Here is an 11,806-nt window from a genome sequence, read left to right as displayed (position 1 = left end):
CCAGTGCTTAATCTGGGAATGTCGAGGACAGGATGCTGGAGCCTAGAGGAAGCCCTGGCGGCAAACCTACGGCGTCCAAAGCAGCTCAGCCAGCAGCAGGAACATTAATTATATAGCAGGGCTGGCTTCGGGAAGAGTCCCGGACATCCCACCATATCTCCTGCCTCGCCTTATATAGAGGAAATTCACATTGGCTTTCTCACTGCTCAAGGTGACAATACAACACTGCATCTCGCTCACATTTGCTTTCACCACTATATTGTATGACGTTAATGAAGCTGGATTCCGAAAAGAGCTCTGTACTCTGTTTAGCACAATCTCCTGCATCCACAGACGAGCATTAGTGGTGTGTGTGCAAGGCGTGTGTAGTGGAGAGGTACACAGGGAGACGGACAACATGATGGAACTGAAGATTCAGCTGGTTCCAACAGGAGAGATCATCCTGCCTCCTGGGAAGAATGGAGAGAGCTACTGTAACTGCTGCGCCAAGGTAGAAGCATTGTGTATTTTCTTTTAAAAGGGAGGCTGGTAATAGCTGACCAGGTAAAGCAACTTGATTGTTGTTACCGTAACATGCGTCCTCTGCTGCTGTGGTAATCAGTAAGAACAACACTTGAATTTTCCACATCAGGGACTAGATGTCTGGGATATCAATTATAACCTATCACCTGTTCACCCGGCACCCTGTAAAGAATAATCTTCATGACAAAAGAATAAAGAGACAATCATTATTCAGGCATATACAGTATGTGCTGGACTGAAAATTTTTGTTTTCTATTGACTTTAAAATCACTTGTACTCGAATATGTCAGCAGTGAGGCAATAAGATTTCTGAAAACTGGGCTGCCATTTGTTCATGTAATAAGAAAAATAAAATCTATGCAACACACCATTTAAAGCAAACATAAAGTGCAGTTTATATTTTGTATATATATAATTTAGCTCACTCAAGGATGAATTCCCTTCTCGGTTTCCCGACACCAGTGTACTGTAACTGGGAAAATGTGTTGAAATGTTTCCTTTTTTTAAATCTCTTTTCTCACCTATAGTTAATATTAACATGATAATTTCTAAATAAACCAGACATTGAATGCAGATATTAACATCAGTCCCACTTTCTCCTGCTTGTCTTAAATGTAAGAAGGAAATTAAAATGACTAGATTCATCACTTGTTAACCCCGCCGACAGTAGTCGGAGGGGTTATTATTTTCACCTGCGTCAGTCTGTGTGTGTGTGTATCTGTCTGTCTGTCTGTCTGTCTGTCTGTGTGTCTGCAAGATATCTCAAGAACCAATGGATCGATTTGGACCAAATTTTGTACATGTGTTGCCAATCACCCAGGAAGGAAACCATTAAATTTTGGAGGTCAAAGGTCAAGGTCATGGCAGAACTTCGAAATTTTCGCCCAATGTATTTTAATAGGGAAAAGGCGGGGTTTGCACTCGTTAGAGTGTCCCTGTCTAGTTGGGTAATGAAATTGTTTCTGGGGTTTGGTGGCATTGTGGATTCATTAAAACAATGCATGCAAGATTAGATTCATTTGACTGAGAAGGGAAAAAATTTGAAAAATTGTTGTACACTTTTCTATCAGCTTGTACTCTTTCGTGCTTTATTATACAGTTAGGTCCATAAATATTTGGACAGAGGCAACATTTTTCTAATTTTGGTTCTGTACATTACCACAATGAATTGTGAACAAAACAATTCAGATACAGTTGAAGTTCAGACTTTCAGCTTTAATTCAGTGGGTTGCACAAAATGATTGCATAAAAATGTGAGGAACTAAAGCAGTTTTTTAAAACACAATCCCTTCATTTCAGGGGCTCAAAAGTAATTGGACAAATTAAATAATTGTAAATAAAATGTTCATTTCTAATACTTGGTTGAAAACCCTTTGTTGGCAATGACTGCCTGAAGTCTTGAACTCATGGACATCACCAGACACTGTGTTTCCTCCTTTTTACTGTAATGCTCTGCCAGGCCTTTACTGCAGCGGTTTTCAGTTGCTGTTTTTTTGTGGGCCTTTCTGTCTGAAGTTTAGTCTTTAACAAGTGAAATGCATGCTCAATTGGGTTGAGATCAGGTGACTGACTTGGCCATTCAAGAATATTCCACTTCTTTGCTTTAATAAACTCCTGGGTTGCTTTGGCTTTATGTTTTGGGTCATTGTCCATCTGTATTATGAAACGCCAACCAATCAGTTTGGCTGCATTTGGCTGGATTTGAGCACACAGTATGTCTCTGAATACCCCAGAATTCATCCGGCTGCTTCTGTCCTGTGTCACATCATCAATAAACACTAGTGACCCAGTGCCACTGGCAGCCATGCATGCCCAAGCCATCACACTGCCTCCGCCATGTTTTACAGATGATGTAGTATGCTTTGGATCATAAGCTGTACCACACCTTCGCCATACTTTTTTCTTTCCATCATTCTAGTAGAGGTTGATCTTGGTTTCATCTGTCCAAAGAATGTTCTTCCAGAACTGTGCTGGCTTTTTTAGATGTTTTTTAGCAAAGTCCAATCTAGCCCTTTTATTCTTGAGGCTTATGAGTGGCTTGCACCGTGCAGTGAACCCTCTGTATTTACTTTCATGCAGTCTTCTCTTGATGGTAGATTTGGATATTGATATGCCTACCTCCTGGAGAGTGTTGTTCACTTGGTTGGCTGTTGTGAAGGGGTTTCTCTTCACCATAGAAATTATTCTGCTATCATCCACTACTGTTGTCTTCTGTGAGTCTCCAGGTCTTTTTGCATTGATGAGTTCACCAGTGCTTTCTTTCTTTCTCAGGATGTACCAAACTGTAGATTTTGCCACTCCTAATATTGTAGCAATTTCTCGGATGGGTTTTTTCTGTTTTCGCAGCTTAAGGATGGCTTGTTTCACCTGCATGGAGAGCTCCTTTGACCGCATGTTTTCTTCACAGCAAAATCTTCCAAATGCAAGCACCACACCTCAAATCAACTCCAGGCCTTTTATCTGCTTAATTGAGAATGACATAATGAAGGAATTGCCCACACCTGCCCATGAAATAGCCTTTGAGTCAATTGTCCAATTACTTTTGGTCCCTTTAAAAACAGGGTGGCACATGTTAAAGAGCTGAAACTCCTAAACCCTTCATCCAATTTTAATGTGGATACCCTCAAATGAAAGCTGAAAGTCTGGACTTTATGTCCATGTCCATTATATAACTATAACTTGACTATGTTTCAGTAAACAGGTAAAAAAAGAAAATTTGTGTCAGTGTCCAAATATATATGGACCTAACTGTATACTGTATATTTATATAGTGGCTATATAGTTTGCAGGATTAGATGAGGCAGCAAATATATTACTGCAGTATCAACATAAACACAATAATCAAAGGTCTCATTAATTATTCATTGGTAAATACCATCATGGTTATGTAATCAGGTAACTGTATAATAATAATAATAATAATAAGCATACAGCCCTGTGATAACCTGGCGACTTGTCCAGGGTGTGCCCCGCCTTTCGCCCGTAGTCAGCTGGGATAGGCTCCAGCTTGCCTGCGACCCTGTAGAACAGGATAAAGCAGCTAGAGATAATGAGATGAGAAAAAGCATACAATAATGAGTGAGGGCTTGTTGTATGAATGTCCTATCTGGAATGCAGTGTAGCTGAGATTATATTTTGTGTAAACAGACATTCTGGAGCTGAACGCGTTTCCTGACATTCCTCCAAGGTCACATCACCCTGTGCGTGTGCGCGCGCGCGTGTGTGTGTGAGAGAGTGTGTGAGACATCAGTGTAAGAAATAGGTAATCTACTGTTTGAACTATTATTGAATGATCTGTCAAGACAGGAACAATTGCTGTAATGCCCGTTTCCACTCGACCGGTGACAGGAGACAGGTACACACCCTGAAGTACAGCTTGTCCGTCCAACTTTGCCTTGTCAACAGGATACAACCTTTCCTCCTTGTTTGGCTCTCCTACCCAAATCTGCTTAATGCTGCTGTCATGCCGATTATATGCCTGAGCAAGACAATCAGTTTGGCTCTTACACAGGATTAATAACCCAGCATGAATTTCAGAGCATCTGAGGTCACCACTGGAACAGCAATTTATTTTAATGTTTTAAGGATTTTTTTAAGAGGAGGATTAAGTTATATGACAGTGAAGTGGCAAATGTGTAATGTGTGAGGGTTCACAGAAGTTAATTTACTGGCATGAGATAGTCTATGGATATTATTATTATTATTATTATTATTATTATTATTATTATTATTATAAACCCTTCTGCATGTACTTTATGTATGTGCAGATGTTGGGATTTTAGTGCTTTTACTAACACAACATATACAATTTAGTATATTATACAACCCCGATTCCAAAAAAGTTGGGACAAAGTACAAATTGTAAATAAAAACAGAATGCAATGATGTGGAAGTTTCAAAATTCCATATTTTATTCAGAATAGAACATAGATGACATATCAAATGTTTAAACTGAGAAAATGTATCATTTAAAGAGAAAAATGAGGTGATTTTAAATTTCATGACAACAACACATCTCAAAAAAGTTGGGACAAGGCCATGTTTACCACTGTGAGACATCCCCTTTTCTCTTTACAACAGTCTGTAAACGTCTGGGGATTGAGGAGACAAGTTGCTCAAGTTTAGGGATAGGAATGTTAACCCATTCTTGTCTAATACAGGATTCTAGTTGCTCAACTGTCTTAGGTCTTTTTTGTCGTATCTTCTGTTTTATGATGCGCCAAATGTTTTCTATGGGTGAAAGATCTGGACTGCAGGCTGGCCAGTTCAGTACCCGGACCCTTCTTCTACGCAGCCATGATGCTGTAATTGATGCAGTATGTGGTTTGGCATTGTCATGTTGGAAAATGCAAGGTCTTCCCTGAAAGAGACATCGTCTGGATGGGAGCATATGTTGCTCCAGAACCTGGATATACCTTTCAGCATTGATGGTGTCTTTCCAGATGTGTAAGCTGCCCATGCCACATGCACTAATTCAACCCCATACCATCAGAGATGCAGGCTTCTGAACTGAGCGCTGATAACAACTTGGGTCATCCTTCTCCTCTTTAGTCCGAATGACACGGCGTCCCTGATTTCCATAAAGAACTTCAAATTTTGATTCGTCTGACCACAGAACAGTTTTCCACTTTGCCACAGTCCATTTTAAATGAGCCTTGGCCCAGAGAAGATGTCTGCGCTTCTGGATCATGTTTAGATACGGCTTCTTCTTTGAACTATAGAGTTTTAGCTGGCAACGGCGGATGGCACGGTGAATTGTGTTCACAGATAATGTTCTCTGGAAATATTCCTGAGCCCATTTTGTGATTTCCAATACAGAAGCATGCCTGTATGTGATGCAGTGCTGTCTAAGGGCCCGAAGATCATGGGCACCCAGTATGGTTTTCCGGCCTTGACCCTTACGCACAGAGATTCTTCCAATCTTTTGATGATATTATGCACTGTAGATGATGTTATGTTCAAACTCTTTGCAATTTTACACTGTCAGACTCTTTTCTGATATTGCTCCACTATTTGTCGGCGCAGAATTAGGGGGATTGGTGATCCTCTTCCCATCTTTACTTCTGAGAGCCACTGCCACTCCAAGATGCTCTTTTTATACCCAGTCATGTTAATGACCTATTGCCAATTGACCTAATGAGTTGCAATTTGGTCCTCCAGCTGTTCCTTTTTTGTACCTTGAACTTTTCCAGCCTCTTATTGCCCCTGTCCCAACTTTTTTGAGATGTGTTGCTGTCATGAAATTTCAAATGAGCCAATATTTGGCATGAAATTTCAAAATGTCTCACTTTCGACATTTGATATGTTGTCTATGTTCTATTGTGAATACAATATCAGTTATTGAGATTTGTAAATTATTGCATTCTGTTTTTATTTACAATTTGTACTTTGTCCCAACTTTTTTGGAATCAGGGTTGTAATATACTATTATACACTGTAAAAAATGATTTGTTGTTTTAACTTAAAAAAGTTCGTGTCTGGGCTGCCTTAAAATTTTGAGTTCATTGAAATTAATATAGTCAGTTAACATAATGAGGCAAACAATTTAATTTACTATATGAATTTCAATGAACTCAAAATTTTAAGGCAGCCCAGACACTAACTTTTTTAAGTTAAAACAACAAATCATTTTTTACAGTATATATTATATTATTCAATATAATTTGCAGCTGTCCTCACTGTCCATTTTCACAGGTAAATCTACAATATAGGTCACTTTGTATGTACTGTATAAAATTACTGGCTGTAGCCCATCTGTTGCTATGCCTAATAGGAAAAAAAAGAAAAAGGCAAGTGTATACAACACTGTGTACAATACGAAAGCTCCAAACTGCAGGCACCTCTGTGTTTTTCTCTGGCAAGGGAATACACAGCAAATAAATAGCCTACTCATACAGTAGTACCATAGTCCTATCCAGCGTATATTCCTGCCTCATGCTCAGTATTCCTGGGATAGGTTCCAGAACCTCACAACCCTGACCAGAATAAAGTGGATATTGATGATAAATGAGTAAGGGCCCTGTCACACTATAGCATTTTGTTCGACGTTTGGTTGCGTTTTTAAAAATTTGCGAAACGCCGGGGAACGTCGACGTTCTTCAAATTAAGTTTCTAGGTCAACGATGTTGTAACGTTCTTGTAACGCTTGGGTAACGCTCAGCCAACGTTCCCTCAGTGTCAGGCGACGTTTGTGGTCCAAAATAGCAGCAAAACCTAGCGTTCTCATAGCGTCCACAGCGCTTTGATAGCGTTATCATAGCGTTTGGGTAGCGTCTGCCTTGCGTCCAGGTAACGTTCTCGACGTTTGTCCAGCGTCTAGCTGACGTTCTCGACGTTTCCACAGCGTCTGCCTAGCGTTCCTGTAGCGTTCGAGTAACGCGTGGAGCGTTTGTGTGACGTTCCTGTGACGTTTCGCCAACCTGCGGCTGGACGCGCAGTATAAAAGGGGGGGCTTTTGGCCAGAGTGCATCACTTCCATTTCAACCACCGCGCAGTCAACATCGCAAAACGAAGAAGAACGAACGAAAGAAAAAGAAAAGAAGTATGCCTCCCAAGAGCAAGAGGGCCAGCAGCAGAGGTCGGGGCAGCAGCAGGGGCCGACGAGCAGCATCCTCTCCCAGCCAGGAGGTTGTTTCCATCACTGCAGAGGTCCATCCCCCTCCTGTTGAAAGCGAGGCTGACAGCCAGCCAGCAGGCAGCCAGCAGCAGAAGCAGCCGAAGAACAAGAGGGCAACAGTCACCCCCTCCAGGTCCCAGTCGCCATCTCCAGCCTCTCCAGGGTCTCCAGGGTCTAGCTGCTCCTCCTCCTCCTCCAGAAGCTTGTCAGCAGCCTCCTCACAGGACAGAGGCAAGAGGAAGAAGAGTGACAGGATAAATTACAGCCTCTCTGAATCTGATGAGGCCATCATGGTCGAGTGGTTACAAGAGAACCGGACATTGTGGGACTCTAAGCTCCAGGCTTACCACAAGATCACCAACAAGGAGAAGTTGTGGGAGGCCCAGGCAGAGAAGATGCAGAAGACGGTGAAGCACTTGAAGGGCTGGTTCCGGTCACTGCGGGATAAGAACACCAGACTCCTGAAACACAAGAGCGGTGACGGTGCCCCAAGAAGAACAGAGAGGGACGAGTGGGTGCTCAACAACTTCAGGTTCCTGCAGGAGGTAGTGCGACACAGACCGGAGCCAGCCAAGCCCATCCTACCCAGCAGAGCCTCAGCTGCAGCAACTGTCCAGGAGGATTTACCGGTATCTGGACCTTCTATCACGGAGTGTGCTGCCATACCTTCCAGATCTTCCACACCTGCCACAGCAGCCTCCAGCAGCAGCAGTTCCAAGAGGCCCGGACGATCTGGACAGGATGAGGATACCACCACTGAGGATGACGTGTTGGCTACCCTGCAGGAGAAGGTCAAGGAGTCAGAGGCTATACTCAGGGGTTTGTTCCAGCCTCCAGCAGTGACCCCTGAGTCAACCTTTGCGAACTACGTGAGGGACAGCCTTCTCACAATGTCGAGCCGGAAGTTCAAGAAGGCCAGGGCCAGTATCAACATGATCCTCACGCGGCTGATGGATGAAGACAGTGAAGAGGAAGAGGAGGACCTGCCGACCTTCTCAGCTACATGTCGGTCGGCCCCCCCTCCTGGCATCACAACCACCAGGCAAGCCCAGAGCGACATGTTTCAGCCGGACCCTAGCCAGTGGCATGACAACCCGCCCACTGGCACTCCTTGGCAGTCACAGACCAGGGAGTGGATGGCCAGATACCACCAGCAGCAGCCTCACTCGTCCTTCCAGCAGCCTCACTCGTCCTTCCAGCAGCCTCACTCGTCCTTCCAGCAGCCTCACTCGTCCTTCCAGCAGCCTCACTCGTCCTTCCAGCAGCCTCACTCCTACTACCAGCCACAGAGGTTCTTCCAGCCACAGAGTAGGAACTCTCCCGTCTTCCACACGCTGACAGCACCAGCCACCACCCATGCCTCCGTCTCTACGGCCATCAGCTCTGCCAGACACACCATGGACCAGAGCAACCAAGGCAGCAGCTCTCCAGCCCTGGTTGTCACTTGTGCCGCCACGGACGTTACCGTGTTCCCCACCGGAGTGTCTACAGCAGCCAGTGTCAGCGACTTATTCAGCACCCTGGACAGTCCAGGTCCAGTTGCCACCCCGTCCACGGCTACCTCTCTGACTGACACGCTCAACACTCCACAGCCACCAGTGGACCCAGAGACTGACTCGTAGAACTTTTTGTTTAGGAATCTGTAAATAAATGTTGTACATAGTTTGAACTTTGCCTGGTTCTTGCGTGAAACTTTCAATTTCTTGTTTTTAATATTTTCCCCCCCAAAAAAATAATGGAAAAAAAAATAAAAAATAAAATAAGTAAAAAAAAAGTATAAAATAAAATAAAAGATAAAATAAAAAATAAAAGGTAAAATAAAAAATATACAATAAAATATAAAATAAAAGATAAAATAAAAAATAAAATAAAAAGTAAAATATATTTTTTATTTTATATTTTTCGTTTATTGTATATGTTTTATTTTATATTTTTCGTTTATTTTATCTGTTTTATTTTATATTTTTCGTTTATTGTATATGTTTTATTTTATATTTTTCGTTTATTTTATCTGTTTTATTTTATATTTTTCGTTTATTGTATATGTTTTATTTTATATTTTTCGTTTATTGTATATGTTTTATTTTATATTTTTCGTTTATTGTATATGTTTTATTTTATATTTTTCATTTATTTTATCTGTTTTATTTTATATTTTTCGTTTATTGTATATGTTTTATTTTATATTTTTCGTTTATTGTATATGTTTTATTTTATATTTTTCGTTTATTTTATCTGTTTTATTTTATATTTTTCGTTTATTGTATATGTTTTATTTTATATTTTTCGTTTATTGTATATGTTTTATTTTATATTTTTCGTTTATTTTATCTGTTTTATTTTATTTTATGTTATTTTTTATTTTATTTTTGAGTTTACTTTTTATTTTAAAATAAAAAAAAAAAGTAAAATCTAAAATAAAATAAAAAATATAATAAAAAAATACAAAATACCCCCAAAAAAAATAAAGTTAAAAAAATGAAAAAGAATAAAACAATACAAAATAAAACTATGACATTTATTAATACTGTTTTATACGTTTGGTTACGTGAAAAGGGGTCGACCGGGAACTCAGTAAAATAAATAATTGAAAAAGAGATCATGCCTAGAACAGATTGGCTAAAAAAGTAGGGCGATCAGTAAAAATAATTACTTCGAAATGACACACACAATTACTTTTATTATTACTGTTATCGACAAATAAGTCATTGTAATTAAGTTACACATACAATATTTCAGTTTCTACCAAAAAGTATAGTCTATATTAAGTCCATTCTGCATTGCAACACTAGGGTCCAGGTCTACACCATCCTGTCCTGCCAGTCCAGTGCCCCAGCTGAGGAGTTGACCCAGTGCTTGATGAGGTTCCTCTGCTTCTTGGCTTCTTTGGTCGCAGTGTTGGGGCCTGCAACAACCTGTGTGTCTTCCATATTGAAGCCATCTCTCCAGGCACCAGGCACAAAGTCTTCTTCTGGACCTTCTGGCTGGTCCAGCTGTTGGTTCTGCAGTGTTGGATATCTGACCCTCATCAAGTTGTGAAGGACCAAGCAGGTCTTCACTATCAGCTTCACAGTCTCTGGCTTGTGCTGCATAGTGCCAAGAATCACCTGGAACCTGTTGGCAAGGATCCCAAAGGCGTTCTCCACGACCCTCCTGGCTCTCGACAGTCTGTAGTTGAAAATGCGCTCCTCCTGTGATAGACCACGGAGACTGTAGGGCTTCATCATGTAGGCTCTCAGGGCAAAGGCGTCATCTCCAATGAAGAAGTATGGAACATCTGTAGTGTCTTGTGGGAGAGGTATAGGCTGTGGAAACCCAAGCAGGTCTTCTTCAGCTCCATGTTTCAGCTCACTGGAGTTGTAGATCTGGGCATCGGATGCTGATCCCAGGCCTCCAAGATCTGCCCACAGGAACTTGTAGTCAGAATCCACAAGGGCCAGCAACACGATGGAATAGAACCCCTTGTAGTTGTAATACAAGGAGCCACTCTCTGCAGGACACCTAATGGCCACATGCTTGCCATCTAGTGCTCCCAGGACATGGGGGAAGTTCCACCTCTGATAGAATCTGTCAGCAACTTCCTTCCACTCTTCTGGCGTACTGGGGCAGGTCAGCATCTCATCCAGGTACTCGTCCAGTATGGCATGGCAAACCTCTCTGACCACCAGTGACTGTGTGTTGTGAGGTACTCTCCAGGCAAACTTCTGTGAAGCATAGCTGTCACCAGAGGCAAGGTGTCGCAAAGTCAGGGCCAGCTTCATACCAGGGTCGAGGGCCGGTCTAAAGCGAGTGTCCTTCTTGGTGATCCTGGGACCAACTCTCTGTCTCAGCTCATCAAACATCACTGCTGGCATGCGCAGGAAGTTGTGGAAGGAGGCTTGGTCTTCAGCTCGGAGTTCAGCCATCAGCTTGTCATAAACACCAAACTGTGGTCGCCTTCCTATCCAGGGTCTCACCCAGCTCTTTCTCCCGCTCCTCTTCCTTTTCTTCTTTGCCTCTGCCTTGGACATCTTAACCTGGTGCAATGCCAACTGCAGGAGGTTGTTGTGATGCATGAGAGCAGCAACAGCATACTGGTGTTTCTCTTGGTCTGTCATTGTTCGGAAGTCTTCACTCTGTGAAAGTTCCAACAGGACTGTCGGTGGCCTCTGCAAGCCCCTTTTAAATATATTTCTGGCAAGTGCCTGCCAAATGCTCCTGAACGCTACCAGTAGGTTACAGGCGCGTTACAAGGATGCTACATGGACGTTACACAGACGCTGGAAAAATTCAGAACGCTGACAGACGTTAGAAAGATGTTGAAAGAGCGTTACATGAGCGTTAAGAACGCTCGGCGAACGCTGACGAACGCTGAAAAACGTTGGCGACACGCTGGACAGACGTTCGATGGACGTTACACAGGCGTTAGGCAAGCGTTACCCAAGCGCTAGGCACGCGCTGGACACTCGACCCTGATGGGCCGGCGTCCGCCTAGCGTCCAGGGAACGTCCTGACTTTCGAGTAACGTTCGAGTAACGCCCGCAAACTTTCGTGTAACGTTCCTCTAACGTGTAAGTAGCGTTTTGATAGAACGTCCTGAATTTTTGTGCACACCCAAAACTATTTTTCACCCTCAGCGTTCGCCGACGTCCCTCGACATTCCCCAACGTTTGCCGACGCTCGTCTAAC

The 11,806-nt window shown here is 42.5% G+C and overlaps 1 protein-coding gene across 1 annotated transcript in view; it reads left to right on the top strand.

Annotated features, from left to right (window-relative positions):
* Positions 1 to 202: 202 nt before the first annotated feature.
* myo1cb (myosin Ic, paralog b) overlaps positions 203 to 11,806 on the top strand; it is a 103,760-nt gene continuing 92,156 nt past the window's right edge. The window contains exon 1 of the mRNA XM_060944217.1: positions 203 to 490. Within this exon, the coding sequence (XP_060800200.1) occupies positions 398 to 490 (93 nt within the window). The 5' untranslated portion in view covers positions 203 to 397. The remainder of the gene's footprint in view (positions 491 to 11,806) is intronic.

Source organism: Neoarius graeffei, chromosome 17 (genome assembly GCF_027579695.1).
Source record: "Neoarius graeffei isolate fNeoGra1 chromosome 17, fNeoGra1.pri, whole genome shotgun sequence".
Lineage (NCBI taxonomy): Eukaryota > Metazoa > Chordata > Actinopteri > Siluriformes > Ariidae > Neoarius > Neoarius graeffei.
The sequence above is the reverse complement of the archived record's forward strand: the minus strand, read 5'-3'. Positions and strand labels throughout refer to the sequence as shown.